General features: G+C 37.9%; 1 protein-coding gene across 2 annotated transcripts in view; it reads left to right on the top strand.

The window, feature by feature from the left end:
• The window catches only part of ADGRB3 (adhesion G protein-coupled receptor B3), a 708,182-nt gene that overhangs the window by 290,972 nt on the left and 393,971 nt on the right, over window positions 1-23,239 (top strand). For both annotated transcript variants that reach the window (XM_084755178.1, XM_084755177.1), the window contains exons 8-10: window positions 1,154-1,255; window positions 1,615-1,721; window positions 15,054-15,248. In XM_084755178.1, the coding sequence (XP_084611304.1) occupies window positions 1,154-1,255; window positions 1,615-1,721; window positions 15,054-15,248 (404 nt within the window). The remainder of the gene's footprint in view (window positions 1-1,153; window positions 1,256-1,614; window positions 1,722-15,053; window positions 15,249-23,239) is intronic.

Raw genomic sequence — 23,239 nt, 5'->3', positions numbered from 1 at the left:
CATTCACTATTTAGAGGGAGAAGAATATCTTTACTGATTTAAAGAAACAAAGAAGTTATTTGGAAAGCTCAAAGGAGGCCACTGAGGAGTCAGAACGCTAGGCTCCAGCTTTCCTGATACCTCCCTCAACACTGATCTAAAACCACAGGGACCCTCTTCCTTGTGGCCTCATCACCTTATCTGTAAAGGAGATTGAAGGATGTGACTCCGAATTATCACACTTTGCAAATAAAATACAACTTCAAGATGTAATGCGTGCAAGTGCATTTTTTGATAAAATAAATACTGAAATGTAAGATGGGTTCATAAACTCTGAAGTAGAATGTACAATGTTGATAGATCTCATTATTTCATTATTCATTCTACAGACTAGAGAAGTTGTGTACACATACACAGACATATTTAATAACAACTAATGGGAAAGGAGACTATGAATTTGAAGAAAGCAAGGAAATATATAGATTCAAGAGTTGGATGGAGAAAACAAAAGGGGGAAATAATTTGATGATATTATAAACTCAAAATAGAAAAGAAATGATTAAGATAATAATTCAGTTTTATATGTTATTATTAAATTTTCCCTTATAAATCTTTGCTCTGTAAATAAATTGATATTATGAAATCAGTAAGATATAATTAATATGTTTTTTATCTTGAACTGTGGATATAGCTCAGTGTTAAAGCACCTGCCTAGTATTGCTAGATTGATGTGTGTGTGCACGTGTGTGTGTGTGTGTGTGCGTGCGTGTGTGTGTGTGTGTGTGTGTGTGTGTGTGTGTACCTATTTTTTAGTGTCATCAACAATTTCAAAGCAGAACTGGCTTATTGGAAAGGCAGCATCTAAAAGTTCAATGCATTTTGAAAGTTTTTTGATTAATATTCTGTATGTGTTCATTTATTTGAAACCCCCATTGACACTTCAGTAAAAACATGTCTACTATGAAGCTTTTAAAGAACCTGTGAGGGTTTAGAGACTGTTAAATGAGACATAGTGGTTTCTCCATAAGCACAACCAGAACATATCAGTAAATAAATTCTTTACAGAAAGGAAAGATTTCCACATTTGAGGAAGGTGTTTGAGAAATGTTTATTTACCAACATTTGAAAACATAAACACTGCTGACGTTCATATTTCTGTATCTTTAAATTCCAGCACCTTATGAGATATGCCCAGAAGATTACCTTATATCAATGGTGTGGAAAAGGACTCCTGCGGGCGACCTGGCATTCAATCAGTGTCCACTGAATGCCACAGGTACAATAAGATGACCCACCCAGCCCAAATAAAGCTTTTATCCCAGAACTGCATGCTGCATTTGCTTAGCAAGTCGTGCCTTTATCCTTGCGCTATAAATAAACCCTTCTAATAAGCAGTTGGTAGAACAGTTTTAGTAAAGATGGAGTTGACGGAGAGACTTCAAAAATGTTGCTGATGCATTGCTTCCTCGGTATAACTCATAAATTATAAAAAAAAAAAATTATTCAAAACAACAATTTCATGTGAATGTTTCCTAAAGCAAAAAAGAAAACCCAGGCTGTAGCCTGCCTCCCAATGCCTGCAGTGCCTTCTAGCATCCTGCTATAATGCTTCTCTCTGTTCTTTGTGACACGCAGGCACCACTAGCAGACGCTGCTCTCTCAGTCTTCATGGAGTGGCCTTCTGGGAACAGCCGAGCTTTGCAAGATGCATATCCAATGAGTACAGACACTTGCAGCATTCAGTAGGTGCAAAGCCAGCTTTAGTACTTGCTCTGTTTATTTTTTCCTAATGATCACTGTGTGAGAATTTAACCTTCTGTTGTATAATCAAATCAGTAAAAATCTCTGAAGAAATGCCCCAAGGAAAAACGGATGTGTTAGGAAGCTGATATCTGTGACTCTGATCTAAATTGTTTTGTTCCTCGAGCTTGGGTTTTTATGGATGCAGGCAGTTTAAATGAAAAATCTAAATTTTATTCCTTATCTGATAAGAGAAAGGACCAAGCAAAAATATTTCTCAGACTCATATGGAAGAGGTCAACTAAGTATCATGATTGATTCAAGTCTTCATTAATTACTACGTGATTATCTCAAAACACTACATTTTAAAGTTAAACTCTTTTCCCTTTCAGTAACTGAAGAGTGACAAGGCTGTGTTACTTAGGTACCGAATTTCTCATGCAATTTAAAATATGAAGAAGGTGATCATTCGTTGCACCATAAATAGTTAATTACTCACAATAGATCCAAAAATGGCTCTTTCCCCCAGAAACCATTGAATTATTCACAGAATATGATATTCAAAATAGCAATCCTTTTCCTGTATTCTAAATTCTAGCTCCTTATGAAATATGCCAGAAGATTATCTGATGCCAGTGGTGCAGGATATTTTGAGCACAATTAAGTGTTGCTTGGTCTGGTTCAAGTACAAGTCATTGACATTATTCAGAGGCTGCTGTCATTTCATCCTGGCAGCATAAAGTCCTCCACACACAGGCAAGGTGAACACTGTGGAAAACACAAAGGGAAACCAAGCAGGAACCAAGCACAGTGTTGTTACGAGCCTCCATGCTTTACTGGACTTATGTTTCCTTTCATGTTCTCACTGTAGGTCAAAAAAATCACACAAAGTGAAAATATTCTTGCTTCTGTATAGAAACAGTATAGTATGCAATAACTGCCCCAACTAATATAATAAATTCTTATTTAATTACCACAAAAACAGAATAATAATTTTAGAGAATCTAAATCCAAATGCTGCCTAAAGCATTGCGTTCACATAACAAATTAGTAATTATCAGAAATGTAATTGATGGCTGGGCAGTGGTGGTGCACGCCATTAATCCCAGCACTTGGGAGGCAGAGGCAGGTGGATCACTGTGAGTTCGAGGCCAGCATGGTCTAGAAAGGGAGTCCAGGACAGTCAAGGCTACACAGAGAAACCCTGACTCGAAATACCAAAAAAGGAAAAAAAGAAAAAAGAAAAAAAAAAAGAAAAGAGAAATGTATTTGATAATTATTTAAATGCATAAAGTCTTGTTTTTCTTGTGCACACAAAATATGTCTGTATAATATATATAACTAAGTTATTATTTGGCTACATGGAGCTTTATTTGTATGCTATTTAAATATGTAATAAAAATACACATTTTTTGTTTTCTATATAATCAGATAAATGTAAATTCTGTTGATGATTTAATATGTAAAAGTATTACAATACATTCAGTTTTGCAATTTTTAAATGTAGTTTTTGTAGCATGTGTACTATATACATATACACTTTTATACATAATGACAGATATAATATAATATATGTTAATTTTATGACAGAATATATGGCTATAATATATAAACTTTATAATATCTATCACTATTCAAACACTTATATTCTAGAATTATTAACAAAATAATTATATCAATTAATTTTACATGAGTTATTTTTTCCTAATGTTAGATATACTACTTTAATCTGGTTGGATTCTTTGTTTCTTTTTATTTATGTCTATTTGTTTTTATTTTGTTTTTTGTTCCATAATACTGAGGATGAGTCTCTGTACTTTATACACTTTAGGTATATGTTAACCAACGTGTGATATCACCAGCTTAAAAAAATACTAAATATGTCTTAAATACAATTTTTAATGTAGTAGTAAATCAAACAGTGCAGAAATTAAATAAATAATAAGACAATCCTTACATATTAGTTAAAATGAATATCACCTTTTCATAGCAAATTTTTACTCTTAGTATTTTTGTGTAGAGCAATGAATGATTTACATTCCTTAAGTACAGACTATCAATAATGGAAGCCAATACACTCTATGAAGTAAAAGACATGACATCTCAAACTATGCATCCTGTAAAAAAATACCACATCTAAAAAGCTAATAACCATCTGTGCATATATGTCCCTGTTAAGAGACCGTCATCAACTGTGGGTTCTCCCTTCTTAGTTCAGAAAGTGAAGATCTTCAAGATGCAATCTGTTTAGGTGAGGAGTTACATCCCAGGCACAGTTGTCCTAAGACTTAATCTCTCTGATTTAAGTCACATGACCTCACATGTGAGATTTTTGATTAGAAAGCATCTGTCCTAGACTATAGAGTTGAATGTAGCGTGTCCTCAAGATAGTCCACATTCAACAAGAAAAGAAAGAAAACTAAGAGGAGAGAGCGAAGGTTGATGTTGCAAGTATTGGACACATAAATTATGATTACATACACGTACATATATGAGAATACGCATAGGTACAAGTGCATAAATATTACTATCTATAAATATAAAAATACACAGACTTAAGGTGCATATGGGCACAACCTAATGCTTGCTGATGTATCATGACTTTCATCTTTACATGCTCAGGTTGTGTAAGGTGAAGGGTCTACCTGTGCTTTCTGTGACACTTGTCTTACAGTCAGCCTCAATATCCAGAGTATACAGAGTCAGTGAAAGAGAGGCGATCAAGTTCTCTTAAGACTCACACTCCTTTGTGCCGCGAAGCTCAATAGTGCTTATGACATAGAACAACTGGGACTTCCACAAGTCATAATTACTCTAGAGATGGCATAGAATTCACCAATTCAGTGTTTAGCCTTTGATGGATTTCATTTTCTTATTTTTTTATATTAATAAGGCCAATTAAATTGTGATCAATTATTCATAGTATACTGCAGGGGTTTATTTGAAATAAATAGCATGATATTTTCTAACCTTTCAACATATAAATAATAGTAATATGTTGCAAACACACACAGGCACAGTTTATATGTGCACCCGTTTCATTAATAAGGAAGCAAGGGCACATTTTGAGATGCGAATTTATCATTATAAACAGTGGCTGAGTATGTCTTGTATACTCTCAGTTATAAGTGGTTTAACAGACAAAATTGGTCCATTTATCAGTTTAAAGTATAAATTCAATGATCAATCATGCTGAACAATTAGTTTAAGTTATTTAATTTAGCAGTAATAGCCAGGCCATTTTAGTCATTATTTTCTAATGTAGAATACAGTGCTTAGTATAGAGTATAGATATTCCAAAAAGGCTTATTTTCTTATTTACAGTGAGCTATTGGTAACCTATGAGTTCTGATATATCATTTTCTTCATAGTAATTTTTAATCCTTGAAATTAGTACAGATTACCATACAAATGCAGGTTTTGTTTTCAGTCCGATAACTTGTAGAAATACAGAGTAATTGGTATCACCACATGATGAACTTCTTTGGTTGTTCCAGAATGGCCCCTACCAACTAACACCTATGAAGGTTTCTTAGAGACTCATGAGATTCAAAGGGAAACCTAATTATTAAAATGTTTTCTTAAACTTCATAAACACATATGCATACACTACTCTCATTTTCATCTCTTTTCCTTACACACACACACACACACACACACACACACACACACACACACAAACACACACACACACACACACACAAACATTCAGCCCTGAAGAACCAGACTTTAGAGATTTGTTGAAATGTATATCCCTGCAAGGGAACAGATCTTAGAGCAAAGGAAGTAAAGCATGCTTACCAAGGCTTTCTCTAAAATTATCAGGCAGATATGTTACTCCCCTTTTCCTGTAAAAGAATAAATATTGGCATGAAGAAGGGCTGAAAAAGTCTAACAATTGTATTGTAGTGTAAGACCCTTTAGGCAGATATAGGAGATACAGGTATAGAATTATGTTTTAATTCTGTTCCTGAATTTCTGTTGCTATTGTTGTTTTTTTTTAATTAATTTATTCTTGTTACATCTCAATGGTTATCTCATCCCTTGTATCCTCCCATTCTTCTCTCCCTCCCATTTTCACCTTATTCCCCTCCCCTATGACTGTTCCTGAGGGGGATTACCTCCCCCGGTATATGTTCATAGGGTATCAAGTCTCTTCTTGGTAACCTGCTGTTCTTCCTCTGAGTGCCACCAGGTCTCCCCCTCCAGATGCTCCAGCACACAACAAGAAAATTTGCTCAACCATGTTCATAGCAGCCTTATTCATAATAGCCAGGTCATGGAAACAGTCTAAGTGTTGCTATTGTTGTTAAACATACACATCGACTTTGAGTACTTTATCTTGTCATTGAAAGTTTGGCTCCCTAGTTAGGGATATTTAAGAGGTTGAGCCTTGATATAAGGGCATTGTTTTTCCTCTATTTTCACTGATTGTATTTTAAAAAGAGAGCTAGAGAACCAGAGCCGAGAAGAATCAGACCAAAATGAGAAACCAAGACAGGGGATGAGAATATACAAAGACAGAACATGAGAATAGGGTTGTTGGGGGTTATTTTTGTTTTGTTGTTTGGTTTTGTGTTTTGTTTGTTTGTTTTGCCCTCATGTTCTTTATCTATGAGTGAATTTTTCTTCATTGCCACAATCTCCACCAACACACACACACACACACACCACACAAACATGTTGTAAACTTGCCAACCTTTCAGTACATTGGTTGATCAGTAGTGATGCTCATTAAGCCTTATAATCATATAGGAGTTCTCGTTACTGAGTCAATAAGACATCACTCGAAGCCCGTTATCTGGGGCGGTTATCAGTATATAGTATGTAGTGTGTTATTGTCAACTGTTATCTATACTAACTACAGCATTGATTGTCACCTACACTCATGTATTCATGCTTGCATTCTTCTCTCTTAAAGGTACGTAGATACTCTTGTGCTCTTGAGAACCAAGCATTTTATTGCTCTACCTCCCCTCGAGTGCACATAATTATTACAGTATTCAGCAATGCTAAAGTAAGCTGAAGAGCATAACTTCTTTTTAAATTTTTTAAAATGTATTACAATTTATTCACATTACATCCTGATTCGTATCCCCTCGCTCTTATCTTCCTGTTCCCAATCTTGCTCTCTCTTCTGCCTTATCCCCCTCCCCTAGACCTCTGATGGGACGGGGTCTCCTCCCTGACCATCTGACCTCAGCCTATAAGGTCTCACCAGGATAGCCTGCATCCCTCCTTCCCCCTTTCTCTGTGTATTCTATTTTTTAAATTAAACACCTATATTTGTTTATGTGTATTATCTGTTTGAGTTTCTCTGTCTCTGTCTCTGTCTCTCTATCTCTGTCTCTCTGTCTCTGTCTCTCTCTGTCTCTGTCTGTCTCTGTCTCTGTCTCTCTCTGTCTCTCTGTCTCTCTGTCTCTCTGTCTCTCTGTCTCTGTCTCTGTCTCTCTGTCTCTCTCTCTCTCTCTCTCTCTCTCTCTCTGTGTGTGTGTGTGTGTGTCTTTGTACACAAGTACTAGCTATCATGTGCGGAGGTCAGACAAGAATGTTCATTGTCTACCATGTGGGCCTCCAGGATCTAACTGACATAATCAAGCTGGGGAGCAAGCACCTTTACCCACTCAGCCACCTCGCTGACCCACATCTGCATTTTAGAAACATTCATCCTCGCTCTTCAGCATATAGATACTGTAACGTAGGATGCCATATTACGAGATGCCCAGTAATTAGATAAGTAACTCAATAGCACTATCAAGTGAATAACTTTGATCTTAAAAATATGGCTAAATCATTAATTGAATTAAAAATATATTTAGATTATTGTTTATGGAAAGAATCTTTGTATATAATTATCTGTTAATTGAAGCCACTCAGAATTCTGAGAACCTTTAATATAACTTACAGATGGACTGTAGGAGTTGCTGATGAAATAATATATAAATATCTGCTATATCAAGTGTGTCATTTACAAAGAGCAACTAAGAGAGAGCCCCTCCTTTTTTTTTTTTTAGGATTGAGACAATGGAGGCAACAGTAGCTGCCAATGGGTGGCATAAAATGGAAAGTGGTATAAACAGTTTACTGTGGAAACATGGTTACTCTCTAAACCATGACCAGCCTGCATCACTGCCCTCTATATAAAGACCAAGAATGATTAGTTCAGAACTATTAAAAAAAAAACCAACAATTTCATATGCAGTCCTATTCCTGCAACTGTTAAGTTTGTCTTTGAAGCAAGTATCTCTCAGTGTTACACTGTCAACAGGCATGATTACTGATACTTATCATTCTAAATGAGAATACCAAAATTCATACATACATACACACACACACACACACACACACACACACACTCATACACAACATTTCTGACATTGATGACTAAATTAAAGAGATTAATAATTATTTCCCATAGGAATTGAACTATTTGCCCCACCCTATTTTATTGCGTAAAACTACATATAAAAATATACTTGGCAAATAGTTTTATAAATATTTAAGTAACATATTCCAAGATTGTTCCTACTGTTTAAATAATTAGAAGTACCTCAACAATGTAGTGTATTTCTTTTTTAATGGAAAGTATTTATGAAAATATTGAATTAATTTTTTAAATTAAATTTATTTATTTATTCACTTTACATCCCAACGGCAGCCTCTCCTTCCTCTCCTCCTGGCCCCACCTCTGCACCCTCTTCCCCGTTTCCGTTGTCTCTTTCTTTTCAGAAAATGGGAGCCCTATCCCGCCCCATTAACAACTCACCCCAACACCTCAAGTCTCATCAAGACTCAGTGCATCCTCTTCCTCTGAGGCCAGGCAAGGCAGCCTAGCTAGGGGAAAGGGATCCACTAACAGGCAATAGACTCCATGTCAGAAAAAGCCCCTGTTCTACTTGCTAGGGGACTCACATAAGGGACAAGCTGCCCATCAGTTGCATATGTATGTTATGGGGCCTAGGTCTAGACCATGCATGCTCTTTGGTTGGTGCTTCAGTCTCTTTAAACCTCCATTGGCCAAGGTTAGCTAGACTGTGTTGGTCTTCTTGTGGAGTTCTCTTCCCCTCTGTGTCCTTCTATCCTTACCCCCCCCCCCCCCCCCGCCACACACATTTCTACAAGGCTCGATGAGCTCCCCCCATGTTTCACTGTGAGTCTCAGGATCTCTTTTGATCAGCAGCTCCGTGGAGCCTCTCAGAGGACTGTTATGCTAGGCTCCTGTCTGCAAGCATAGCAGAGTACTTTTAATAGTGTCAGGGGTTGGCCCCCTACCATGGGGTAGGTCTCAGGTTGAGTCTGGCATTGGTTGGCCAGTCTCTCAAGCTCTGCTACCTCGTTTATTATTTATTTATTTGTTTGTTTATTTATTCACCACCCCGTCCCACCCTCCCTCCTTCCTCCCCTCCCCTATGCCTCAGAGAAGGGGAGCATCCCCATCCCATCCACCCCAACTCATCAAGTCCTATCAGGACTGAGCATGTCCTCTTCCCCTGTGGCCTGGCAAGGCAGCCCTGTCCATGAGGGGATTAATTGAAAAGCTGGCAAGACAGTCCATGAGAGAGCCCCTTAGTAGGTGACCTACATGTAGTCTGAGCTGCCCATCAGCTACATCTTTGTAGAGGGCCTAAGTCCAGTTCATACAAAGTCCTTGATTGGTGCTTCAGTCTCACCAAGCCCCTTTATTTAGGCCCTGGTTAGTTGGCTCAGTTGGTCCTCTTGGGGAGCTCCTGTCACCTCCAGATCCTTTTCTCCTCCCCACCCCTACTTTTCCACAAGGCTCCCTAATGCATTTCCCAATGTTTGGCTGTGAGTCTCAGCATCTGTTTTGAGGGACTGCTGGGTGGAGCCTCACAGAGGACAGCTCTACTTGACTCCAGTCTGCAAGCCTAGCAGAGTATTGGTAATAGTATCAGGGAGTTGTTTTCTTCCATGGGATGGCTCTTGGGTTGGGCCAGGCAGTGGTTAGACTTTCCCTCAATCTCTGCTATATCTGGTCTGTCTTTATCCCTGCACATCTTATAGGCAGGGTGAACTTTGACTAGAAATTTTGGTGGGTGTGTTAGTGTTCCCTTCCCTCTATTAGAAGACTTGTCTAGTTAGAAGGTATAATCTTCAGTCTCTATGGCCCCTGCTACTAGAAATCTCTGCTAGAGTCCCTCTCATATCCCTCCATACCATGCCAGAGCTTATCCAGACTTAGGTCTCTAGTCTTCTTAGAGATGACCGCCTCCTTTTCCCTTCTCTGCCCCATTCCTCTCATCTCCTGCCCCTGTTCTCTACACATCTGATCCCCACCATCATTTCTCTCCCCTCACCATCTCCTCCACAGTTCCCTCTCCTCATTCACACTTCCACTGTCTTTTCTATTCTCCTTGCTGAGTGAGACTCAAACAACATCCTTTGCACCCTCATTTTCACTTAGCTGCTTTGGGTCTGTGGATTGAGGTACGGTTATCCTGTACTATGTGGCTAATGTTCGCTTACAAGTGAGTACATACCATGTGTGCCTTTCTGGGTCTGGGTAGTATATTTCTTAAAGTTCTATATTTCTTGTGTTGTTTATTCAAGTGAAAAGCATTTAATCCTCTTGAAATATGTGGAATTGGGAATGATATCTAAATAATTAGATAGTTCGGGAGTTTGGGTAATTTTTGGTAAAATTATATTGTAAACTATTTGTTAATTATGATAATATCCAAGAGATAGACTTAACTCAGATTGCTATCGGTAATTTCTTGATAGGAGCACTACTTAGGAGCTCTGGAGTCTTGTTACACAGCTAAAATGACTGGGTTCCTGTGTCTACATGTAGAACAGTGTATGCCTATGGTACCTTTAAGAATCACAATAATGGTCCTCAGAGGAAGAGGAAGCAGGCTACCTGGATGAGACCTGATAGGCTGTGATCATATGGTAGGGGAGAAGGTCCCCTTTTGTCACAGACCTAGGGGAGAGGAATAGGGTGAAAGAGGGAGGGAGGGGAAACTGAAAGGTACAATGGGATAACAATTGAGATGTTATCTGAATAAATTACTTTTTAAAAGAATCACATTAAAACCTAAATATCTTATAAAGCATTTCTAGTCACATACTGGCCATATGGAAGGTGCTTGGCAAATTGTATAATATTTTCTAATATTTATTTTAAAAGATAGAAAGTAAATAACTATAACTCTAGACTCTTACATTTTTATAAACTCAGAATTCCAACTTCCAAAATTTCTAAATCTAAGCACATAGTTGGATGCCTTTTAATAATTTATTTCTATCTATTGGCTTTATAGTATAATTCTATCATTTCCTACCTTCTGTTTTCTTCCTCTAAACATTCCCATATACAACTCAATGATCTCTTTTAAATTTATGGCCATTTTCTTCATGAATTGTTGTTATGCACACACACACACACATGCATAAATACTATATATGTCTAAAAATAGAAATACAACTGTTCAGTTTGTATAATTTTACTTATATGTATACATTTTTAAGAACATTGGTATGGGATAACTAATTGGTGGGTTCTCTTGAGAAGACTATTTCTAAATGACAATTCTGTCATGGAAATGTTTTCCAATATTATATATATTTTTTGCATTGAATGTTTATCAACTACCACCTTCACCTTGTAAACACTAAGAAAAAGGAAATCTTTCTTTACCTTCACTTAGATTATAGCAGGAACATAGAACAGGCACTTCTGTGACAGACTGCAGGAGAGAGACTGTAGGGTTCTCAAAGACTGAACTACAAGACCTTCAGGAGTTCAGAGGCTAGTGGCATGGATGAGATCATGATAAAAAAAAAATGACAAAGATATAAGATAAGGTAAGATTACTTTCAGGAGGCATGAAGGGAGAAAGCAAAACAAAATAGAACAAAAAAGGGTAAGTTACAGAGTATGAGCCTTGGGCACTTGCTGGAGGCTAAGGTTCCCTCATGGGAATGTTTGCAGGATCATCTTCTACAGAAGAAGAGTGAGTCTACTGAGGCTCCAGCAATAACCACACACCTTCTTGTTACCCTGGCTTGAGAGATAAAAAAAAAAAACTATGGGAACTCTCAGATCTAGAGCATCTCTATGAACTATGTGACTCAGAGATTTGAGGGAGAGAAAGAAAAGAAATCACTTTTCAGAAACGGAAAGTTCTAGCCTGAACTAAGAGCAGATGGAATTAGCATGATAATCAGCAAGAACTGAAATAGGACCCTCCAGCGGGCCTGAGGGCTCCCCTGCTGGAGAAACACAATGGCAACTGGTCTATAAAATAACTTTACAAACCCTGGATTAGGGCCTCAAAGCATGAGAACATTCCATATGATTACAGGAATTATACATCATATTAGCTGCATCCCATAGCGAAACCCCGGCACATGTAGAAATCAGTAGAGCTAGAGGTGCGCATATATATATATATATATATATATATATATATAAATTAAGGGATGAGAGATAGACTAGAAAACATGGTTAAATACTGAAAGGGAATGTAAAAGATTTAAGTGTAACATTTAGTAGTATGTAATTGAGCTTCCTATTGCTGTGGCAAATATCTAGGGAAACATCGCTTTGAATGAGGAAAGACCCTCCTGGCTCAGTTTCTCACTGTGGTTGTCTCTAGTATTATTGATCAGAGCTGAACACCATGATTATGACAGGGACCATGGGATACAACGAATCTGCCCATCTTATGTTAAATAAAAATTCTAGAACACAGACAGGAATGTGCCACTAACAACAAATGTCCCAAACACATTCTACCTGACATTTCTAAAACCACATTCCATTGAGTCTTACCTCCTAAAATTTCCAGCAGCTTCTAAAATACCAGCACAAGCTAGAAGCTGTCTCATATTTGAGCTCAGGTGGGTAAGGGGGATTTTATATCCAAAGTATAACAAAATTGGATATATTCTCACTGCTATCAATAATTAGTATAATTAGCCAATTAAGGCCAGATGAAAAAACAATTACTGAACTGGATGTAAAAGACAAAGTTCTAGAGCTATAAATGTTATCTAATCAAAGAGAAAATAGGAATCAGAAATTGAATCCTCGCAAGAGCAATCTATTAACACAATCACAACAAAGGGACTTCCCTCCTTTTGACAGACAAATAAATGATCTTAGAAAACAGAAATTCCTCCAATCTTCATAAATAATAAGTAGCAGAATCACAGTTACAAAGCTAGGTTTTATACCTGAAGCTATTTTGAAAACTCGGTAGATAGCAAGATTTCGAAGAATGATTGCACCCTGCACACACAATCGATAAACTAGAAAGCATCGTTCAACTCAACATGTTCTGGAAAGAAATGAATCTTTTCTGAACACTCTTTATTCTCTGTGTCAATGCTGTGAATAGTCTACACCAGCATGTAAAAGTATTGCAAGGTATTTGTGCTGGGTACTTTTCAGTAACAATGTCAGAAAGGATGCTAATTATTGCCAATTATGAGAACTGGAATGATCTGAGCAACTGTTTGCTAAGAACTGGACTGAGCACAACTCATTTCACATAAGCCTGCTAAGCAGCTGTCAGATGGCAGCGAGGCTAATTTAATACTGAGTCAGGCTAGATGTGTTGCTAACACAGATGAGAAAAGCTAGCTTTCCTAGCTCTGATTGGATGGTCCGTCCAGTGCTTCCTATAACTAGGTCTCCCGAAAGCAGAAAGGATGCCTGAATATTTTATTCTTAAAAGTTCAAGTTAATTCTGTGATGCTTCTTCTTGAGGGGAAACACCCGTAAGATCTCTGACACACACATCTTCTCAGATTCCCATACACAGGCAGATTGTAAAATACCAGACAGAAAGCGGTCAGACCGTATTCACAGTTGTAGCTGTTGTTGCTTCTGGCTCCTGATGAGGAAAAACCTAAGCCCTTTTCTCCTCTGAATTGCACATGTCAAGTACAAAACTGAAGGCCTAACTTGTATCATTTTCAGGCTAGGTTCCATTCACTTCATGCCCCTCCAAAACTCTCTAAACCTCCTTTAATGAGCCACAATTTTTTTAGCCTTCATGCTATAATATCTCTGCAAGTCAGGAGGGTTATTTTATCCCATGTTGTCGATTTGGCTCATGCTATTGATACAAGTGTTTGCAGTTGACAGTGTCTGGAAGGAGATATGATGGATCCCAGTTTTACTGGTGTGCTCCTAGGATCTAGCAATGATGTGAACCTAGAAGGTGACCCATGCATTCATCCATCTAATTCACTCACTCAATATTTGATTCCTGAAGTCATGTCAATGACAAAATTATAACACTCAACAAAATGAACCAAATATGGCAGGTAAAGCTGAAGATATTTGACTAGGTTAAGGTTGTTGGGAAGGAGAAGGAGGCCATTATGCATCATCTCATCAAAGCTCTCTGAAAAAGTCACAAAAAAAAGAGTACACTAGTTCATACAGAAGGAAATGCAAACGCAAAGGTCCAGGATTAGGAGTGTGCTCTTCTGTCCATAAGGAAAAGGAAAGGATGAGAGACGAGACCACAGGAAATGAGGATGAAGATGCTACGAGTCTTGAGTCCTACCATGGGGTACTCAGCTCATGGAAAAGGAAGAACCTTCCTTGACATCTTTATTTCTTTTAAAAAGAAAGATAACACTGTCTTTCTATTGCATTATAATAAGCCTCAAATATTTACAGATTTTTTTTCTTAAACTGAGGTATTAAGATTGTTCCGTGACACGACTTTGTGTTCTTAACGTTGTGTGTGATCATTATGTCACCTGAGTTTTCCTGGAACTCATTGTATAACCCAGGATAGCTTTTATTCACAATTCTGCCTCAACCTCCCACTTGCTAGGATTTCCAGGACGTGCTTTTTTTCTTCTTCTTTATCTGGGGATGTGTGGTGTGCTTGGGATAAGACCTAGACCCTTACACTTTAGAGAAGCACCTGTAGCCCCTTCTACGATGGTAAGGTAGATATTACCAAAACGGATGCTGAGAACAATTATTATAAAGTACTTACATTCCCCCATCTTTGATCACACCCTCCTAAATACCTTCCCACACTTGTTACACGTAAGAATAGTTTAAAACTTTTTCCACACTTGTAAGATACTTTCCCAATACACTCTAATTGAAAAAAAAAAGAAGTCTCTCAATTGTGAAGGAGCTACACAATTTCCACACTAGTTTTTGCATGCTGGGTTGTTAGCCCATTAAACTGTAGGATATACAGAATTTACTGTTTTTACATCCGAAATATCACAAGACTGTTTTAAAATATGTTGAGCAAGGAGTTCTGTGGGAAAATATGAATAGAAATAGTAATGAAGATTGTGATGTGTTTTCTGTTCCTTTGACCATACAGATTAAAGAGCACCTTGCAAAGGGGCAGCGGATGCTGGCAGGTGACGGAATGTCCCAGGTCACCAAGACGTTATTGGATTTAACTCAGAGGAAAAATTTCTATGCAGGTGATCTTCTAGTGTCTGTTGAAATCCTCAGAAATGTGACAGACACGTTTAAAAGGGCAAGTTACATCCCTGCATCGGATGGTGTCCAGGTAAGGAAGATGAACCCCGAAGGCCAAGACCAGTATAAGTGTGGTCATCCTTTGTCCCCCCACGCCCAGACAGCAGTGCACTCACCTTGGAGGCAGCCTCACTGGAGGGAAAGAATGTTTATGGCTTTGTAGAAACATCTTTACTGTGTATAATGTGGACTCTGGCAGAGAACTCAGTCCCCTTAGGAATGCTGCATCTTGATATCCTAAGCATAAAATGCTCACATTAAGGCTCAAGGAAAGACCAAATAGGCATATGTGTGAAGTGCTTTGAACCTTCGAATAAAAACCATTATTGCAGATTCAAGGTAATATCATGGATATTTTATGCCCATGTTTAATATCACCGTCTTGCCATAGGAGACTATTAAAAGTGCATTAGGTATAATGAAAGCATATTATCTACAGCATGCAAAAAAAAAAAAGACATAGTGTAACATTTGTATGGGGACTTTTTATTGGAAACATGGAAAAGCATATTTAACATTGAGAACTATTGCCTGAAAGTATAAGGCACATAGAGGATTATTGCAGATGGGAAAATAAGAAACTCCGCAGCTCCTTGCAGCCCTTCTGACCTTGTCATGGAAGACTTTAGAGCAGCATAATTCACTTCCATAATAGAGCCTATGTACTCAACCTGATGAGGGTTGCCTTTTGCCATTAAAACAAAGCGTGGCAAACAACATGTTTAATGTAAGGCCAGTGTGTACTTCAGATTAACTCCATTTCTTCTGTAGACTAAAATGTTATGCTAGGATGATTTCTGCATTTCCAGAAAAATGCAACTCTGCTATCTCTAAAAACAAAACAAAACAAAACAAAAAACAACAACAACAACAAAAACGCGTTAAAGTAAGTTTGCCAGCATTGCCAAATTAGGTGTTTTTCTCACTCACTCTGCTCCTCACATGGGAGTTCAGTTAATTTCACTTAAAAATGCACAGGTGTCTTGTTGGGGCCGAATGGGGTGTTATTCTTTGTTTTTTGGGGGGCGTAGTTTATTGGATTTTGCTAAATTAACTATTGGAAGGCAAGGAACAGTTGTGTGAATGATGGAGTCATTCATTCCTGACCACAATGTGCTGGCCTGTACCCAGCTATGAATATTACTCAGATGATGCCATATACAGAGGACAGTCTATGTACGAAGGAATCCTCCATGCTGAGGTCCATACCATAGCACCAGTGTCTGCCAGAACCTGCACTTACTAACTTGGCCTGGGTCACATGATATGGCTGTGAGGAATTAAATCAGGCCAGATTTAAGTGGCCACAGCACAACTGAGGCTGTGGCAATTTTGTTGTGTGCAATCGTTTCTATAGCTTTATCAGAAACAGAATATAATGGCATTCTCCAGGATCAATACAGTTGTAGTTTCCAGCGTATAATGAAGTTTGCAAGTTATCAAGGGTACACAAGATTAATGTCTAAGACCAATTGTCCTGTCAAGCTTCCATGCTTCTTTGACTACCAAGGGAATGTACAGAGGAACAGAAAGTGGCCTGAACACGTCACTGCCCCCAGGGAACACATCAATCTCTCAGGAACTGGAAGACACATTTGCCCCAGGAGCCATGGACTTTAACCAGAAAAACCACTGATACATGCCTCTCAAGGCAGGTAGGCCAAGCCAACTCCATGGTTACCTGCAAATGGCAATAATAGAAGAGGTGCTGATAGAAAATTAAAATCATTCAAGCAGTTTGAAGATAGTACTTTTCTTATAAAAATAGTCTATTTTCATAAGAAACTAAGTGAGCCACATGCATCTTTACCCTTTGAAAATTCCTATTAGTGCTGACAGAAAAAGATGTTTGAAGTCCTTGACATAAAATAAAATTAAATATATTTTTAAAAACCTGAGACATATACATAGAAAAAATTACCATGTAGAACATAACACTAAAGTCTCTGATTTCTCAAAAATATAAGACTTGAAGGTTTTAGTGCTAAATTTCAAAAAATTAAGACTGATGGATTATATTAGAAACATATTTTTATTCCTCTTATTTTCTTTCCTTTTTTTTTTTTTTCTTGAGACACGGTCTAAGTATGTAGCCCTGCTTGGCCTGGAACTTACTGTATACATGATGTTAGCCTTGAATTCAGATGCCTGTGTGCCTCTGACTCTCAAGTGCTGGGGTGAAAAGTGTGTGACACCAGACAATGCTGGAAACATTTGGATTCAGTTATTCAACACTTAATTTATCCAAATGTCCGATCATGAAATTAGTTGATTTGACTTACATAAAGCAGTCTTCCTGGGTCACTTGTCGTTTGGTGTAGTCCAGGACATGATCTTCCATTGCTTCCCTCTCTCTTCATTTCTCTACGAGATAGAAAAATCTGTACAACCTCATATGTCTACAAGAGTGTTAAGCACAACTGTCTTCCTCCTTCCCTCATGAAGATGATGCATTTCTCTATTTTATTGTCTTTACTGGTATCTTATCAGCTGCCTAGTAAACCCACCATCCTCTCTGGAATTCTCCTTAACCTATCCCAATCCTTGCTCAAGACTTAAAAGCCCTTTCACATGCCAGCTTAGCAAGCCTCCCTCCGGTTTCATTAGGAATTAATTTTAGTTCCTCAAGTACTTCAGAGAAATTGTACCTCTCTTATTCTACTTTTAGGAATCTAATATAAACTAATGTGCATATACCCATTGTCTTCTTTGCTTCAATAAACACTTGGGTTGATGGTTGTGTTCGGTATCCCCTGCACTTCAGCTTGCCATGGCTGAGTTCCCCTGGGCCTGTTTGATGATGTGCTACAACCGGTTTAATATGCTAGGAACTAATTTTTTTTTTACCCTGAAATGTAAGTGCTCATGCATTTCCTGCTCTTTATTATAAAATCACCACTTCCTAGGCAATATGTCAACACTGTTTAGGTTTCCTTCATCTTCCTTTCCTGTGGGGTCTGCCTTACAAATCCTCTTGCTGCCACTCTTTCATCCGTAGTCCCACTGTTACTAAGCCAGCCTCTAATCATCTCAGCCTAGTCATTTCTGTGGCCTCTTTCCTTTGTTTGTCCTGCACGTCTTAGTCTAAATGTGTACTTAGGATGCATACTGGAACAGCTCTTGTTGTGTCAGCAGAAGTTCCAGGTCCTTTGAGTGACAACCTGGACCCTGGGAGCTAGAACACTATTGGTTATGTTCATCACATGCTGTCCCATCACATGCTATTCAGGCATGGGTGGATCTCCCTCACTGACCACCGCTTTAGTCAAATAAACCACTTACCGTCTTCCAGATGTACTGCATGCTCTTCTTGCCTCGTGACATTAGTTCCTCTGCTTTCAGACAACCTTGGTCTGTCTCCACCTTGCGAATTAATCTGAGTCTTGTCACTTCCAGAAACCCACAGCATCCTCTCCCTGCATCTCATTACATCTCAACACTCAATGGACAAAAATAAATAAATAAATAAATGAAAGAAATTATTGCATCATAGCAATGCCCCCTCCCATCACTCACAGTAAGTTTAGTCTAGAATCTTGACCACGGAACAAACAGCAAATATTTATTGAGTTAATGACAACAAAAGAAATAATCAAGATATTGAAATAATTGTCTTTGGGTTGCTTTCATCACCTTTCTCCTCCACCCCTGGAGTTGGGAAACAATGACCAGAGTTCATAGGCTGATTAGTTAAAAACTGTCTATGCCTTTGAATACAGTTAGATGCAGACCTTTTATTTGAAATGGCTGGCAATGCTGACATGGACAAAAGAGTGAATTGATATGTTGAAGGAAGAGTGTCCCCGTCACCTATTACAGTCTTATCTGGGCTGGAAACCTAGCCACAAAAATTTGCTTTGATTTAAGTTTCTAAATACCATGAGGACATTGTATTCTTAGATTTTTATCTTTACTTATTTAATAATTAGAGCTCCGGACCTGAGAAATCAATGAAAATATTTTTAAAGAAAAATCCATAGGACTATTAACTTACCATTAAATATTTGAAATACGTAAGACATGGTTGTTGCCTTCCCTCTTTAGCTCATGCAGAACTTGCTGCTTTTAATGTGAAGAAAAAACTTTCTCTTTACATTTTTTAGACTGTGTGTATGTGTGTGTGTATGTGTGTATGTGTGTGTGTATGTGTGTGTATGTGTGTGTGTGTGTGTGTGTGTGTCTACTTTGCCTGTATGAATACCTGTGTGTTAAGTATGTACAGCACCTGGAGAAGAGAGAAGAGGGAGGGTATCTGATTTCCCAGAACTGGAATTATGTATGATCGTAAACCACAATATGTATGCTGGGAATTGAACCTGGATCCTCTGGAAAAGCATCCACTGAGCTTAACCACTTTGTTAAGTGAGCTTTCCCTATTTTGTTCACCTTTTAAAAGCCTTTTCTTTAGATGTGTAGCTAAACAACTTCTTAAACCAGAATATTGATGCTCTGTTAAAGAATCCATAAAATTATGAAACAAAAATATTCCCAAGCTTATTAATCTTACTTAAAATATTATTATAACATCAACCATCTAAAATTATGTCCACAGAATAAATGTCTATTTTATTATTCATGATTTCTGCCTTTGACAACAAAGGTAAAAGCAAGAAAACTATAAAACGCATTATTCTGAATTGTATGGAGCTTCTCATGATCAAAATAAAATAGTAAGGACTTGATAAACTTTATACTTTGCTTTTCATAAATATAAATAATATTTGCCATTAATTTTCAAGCAAACCATTGCTAAGTCCCTTTACCCCTTGTCTATATCAACACAATATATTAAAATGGGTAGTTGTAGTTATCTTAACATGCAATACAGTTAACTCCGAAGCAGGGCCACTGCCTTTCATTGCCTTCTCTCTTTGGCAGCTGCATCTTAATGTCTGTCATCAAAATGTATATAATATCTAGTCTTTAATTTTTAATACCAAAAAGTTGAAACACCACTTGAGAGAAGCATCACAATATAACAGTGTAAATATTTTGTGTGACTGTTAGTGCTATGAACAAGAATTCACCACCTCTGAATGAGGGTAGTTTAGTGTGGTCCATGCCAGGCATACCTTGCCTCATCAAGAGGCATGTGGAAAAATGAAGCTCCTCATAAAATTATGTTATTTCCCTCGTTGGGTATCACAGTTAAACTATGCTTCACCTTAGATGAGCTAATACCAACAATAGTACACATCTTCTGTAATGCACACACACACACACACACACACACACACACACACACAAACACACACTCCAATTCAGAGACAGAATGTTTCTATTTATAATTTTTGCCATTGGAATAATTCACACCAAATTTCATTATATCTAAGGAGGACTGAGTTTACATGTTCCTCATCGGGAAATATAGCACTTAACCAGTGAAAATGTAAAGCATATATGTGTAAGTTCTTATTTGGCATTATTTTCATACATTTCCTCATCCTTGCAGTTCAATATAAAAGTGTTATACAAAAGTACAGCTCAATCCATTTATCCACAAATTTCGGGAATTCCTTGTTTTTAATAGCTGAATAGTATTCCATAGTGTATATGTACCACAGTTTCTTTATCCCTTCTTCTATTGAGGGACACTTAGGCTGTTTCCATGTTCTGGCTATTATGAATAAGGCTGCTATGAACATGGTTGAACAAATTTTCTTGTTGTGTGCTGGAGTATCTTCTGGGTATATTCCAAGGAGTGGAATAGCTGGGTCTTGAGGAAGCCCTATTCCCATTTTTCTGAGATAGCACCAGATAGATTTCCAAAGTGGTTGTACTAGTTTGCATTCCCACCAGCAATGAAGGAGTGTTCCTCTCTCCCCACATCCTCGCCAGCATGTGGTGTCGCTTGAATTTTTGATCTTAGCCATCCTGATGGGTGTAAGATGGAATCTCAGCGTTGTTTTGAGCATAGACAGGGGGAGCAGGTCCCCCTCAGTCACAGTCATAAGGGAGGGGAGTAAGGAGAAAATAAGAGAAAAGGAGGAATGGGAGGATACAAGGGATGGGATAACAAGTGAGATGTAATATGGATAAATCAATAAAATATTTTTTAAAAAAAAGTACAGCTGATTTTCAGTATTCTTGGAATTATACTAAAACAATAGCAAGCATTGAATTGCCACTGAATCCCTTGTCTGTAGCCAATCATAGGATTAAGTTTCTTTGAGAATTTGGTCACAACATTTTCATCAATTTATTGTACATTGAACATTGATTGTTGTGTTTTCCTGCTGAAAGGCACCCAGTTTAAGCTCTTCCTGTGGAAAGCATAGGATATGCTCCTTGTTCTTCATATCACTGGAGAGCCCTTCATCACACTATACTGTGGCCGTTTTAAACAGTGAAACTGTCTGTCTGTGTGTGTGTGTGTGTGTGTGTGTGTGTGTGTGTGTGTGTGTGTAACATGGTACTACACAGACCATGCAGAAAGCACTTGTTCACAGAATTAGGAGTGAAACAAAGAGTGAAGAAAGCATGACCATTTTAGACTTCCGAGCTTGAAGAGTGTGCTTTAGGCAATCAAAATTGCAGACATCTCCAAACATGTCCACGATCAACCATGACAACACTGTATTGATTTGTGGGTTACAATTCCATTTTAATAAGCAAATACATTGACGTAACCTTTCAAGAGGTTGTGAGTAATTTAGATTGTATATGTGTATTCTTCAGGATTGTTGTGACACTAAAGACCAGTCAGACTAAGTACATGATTTACCACAGAGTGTGTGCACCATACTGTTTTTATTGTCAGCATTTTAATTTGTAACACATACTTAAAAGGCGAACCTTTCTCTCAAGCTGCTTACAATATTACTGAGGAAAAATAGCATGAATGGGGCTAGATTGTAGTCCTGGGGAAAATGGGGACGTACAGTATGTCCCAATCTTAGGAAGAATTCTAGCATTTCCCAGTTCCAACAGCATACAACCCTGATCTCAGCAGTAAATAAAGTATTCATGGGAGGTTTAGGACATGAGGAAAAAACTTCAGGAAGCAAGAACTATACAGAAACACTCAATAAATAATCAGATGGAGTTATGAAAAGCACAGCAGTAATATACACACTGAACAATCAGACCAAGCTTTGTAGGAAGTGGGCTGCAGGATGGACAATGCAGTGTCTGAGGACAGGGCATGAAAGCAAAGCGGAGCTTGTATTCTTAGAGTTTTATGGTAAAATACAGTACCCTGTCAGTACCTAACAAGCAAGGCTCAACTGCCTTCCCCATGTGCCAATGAAAAAGAACATTATAGTGAAAACAGAGAAAGGAGATTTGTGCAGTGTGGCTACATTGGGAAGATGAAGAGATAAAATCTTGTGGCTTCCAAGTCTATTTTAGGAGTTACTGATATAAGGTTTAGGTTTAAATCAAGGCCAAGATATATGCATAGTTAAGTAGAACCGGTCAATATGTGGCCTGGTCTATCAATTGCTTGTCATTATTGTGGCTCCATAATGTCCTACAAGGTGACCAGATAAGTTGTCAAAATTATGAAGCCTGTTTCTGGTAGACAAATTCCATCCTTGGACTGTACCAGGTCCTCTGCCTTTGACTTCCCCCAATGGAATTCCAAAGGGAGTTTTAACTCCTCTATCCATTGACACAATAGTGTTATAGTCAAAAGGAAGGTTAAATTTCTATTTTTTATATCTCCCCTCTCATCAAATAAATGACATTTGGACTTAATTCTTTATAAACAAGATTCCTAAAAATTAATGATTTTTTAAGAAAAACAGTTTGCAGATTTTGATAACATGGATGAATAAGAGAAGAAACAGTGTTTAGTGGACGGATAATCCCATGGTGGTGGTGGTGGCCAGGGAAGGGGGCAGTTGAGACATAGAGAAAAGGGGGAAAAGGAGGGATTTAAGGACAGTGATCCAGAAAACAAGAGAGAAATGTTGAAAGAAAGTTATGCTTGTGAGAGTATCTATTTGGGATATGGTCTTGGCTTTCTGTTGTCATGACAAAACACCTTTACCAAGGCAACTTACAAACTAAAGCGTTTAA

Source organism: Acomys minous (assembly GCF_964271855.1).
Source record: "Acomys minous genome assembly, chromosome: 13".
Taxonomy (NCBI): Eukaryota; Metazoa; Chordata; class Mammalia; order Rodentia; family Muridae; genus Acomys; species Acomys minous.
The sequence above is the reverse complement of the archived record's forward strand: the minus strand, read 5'-3'. Positions and strand labels throughout refer to the sequence as shown.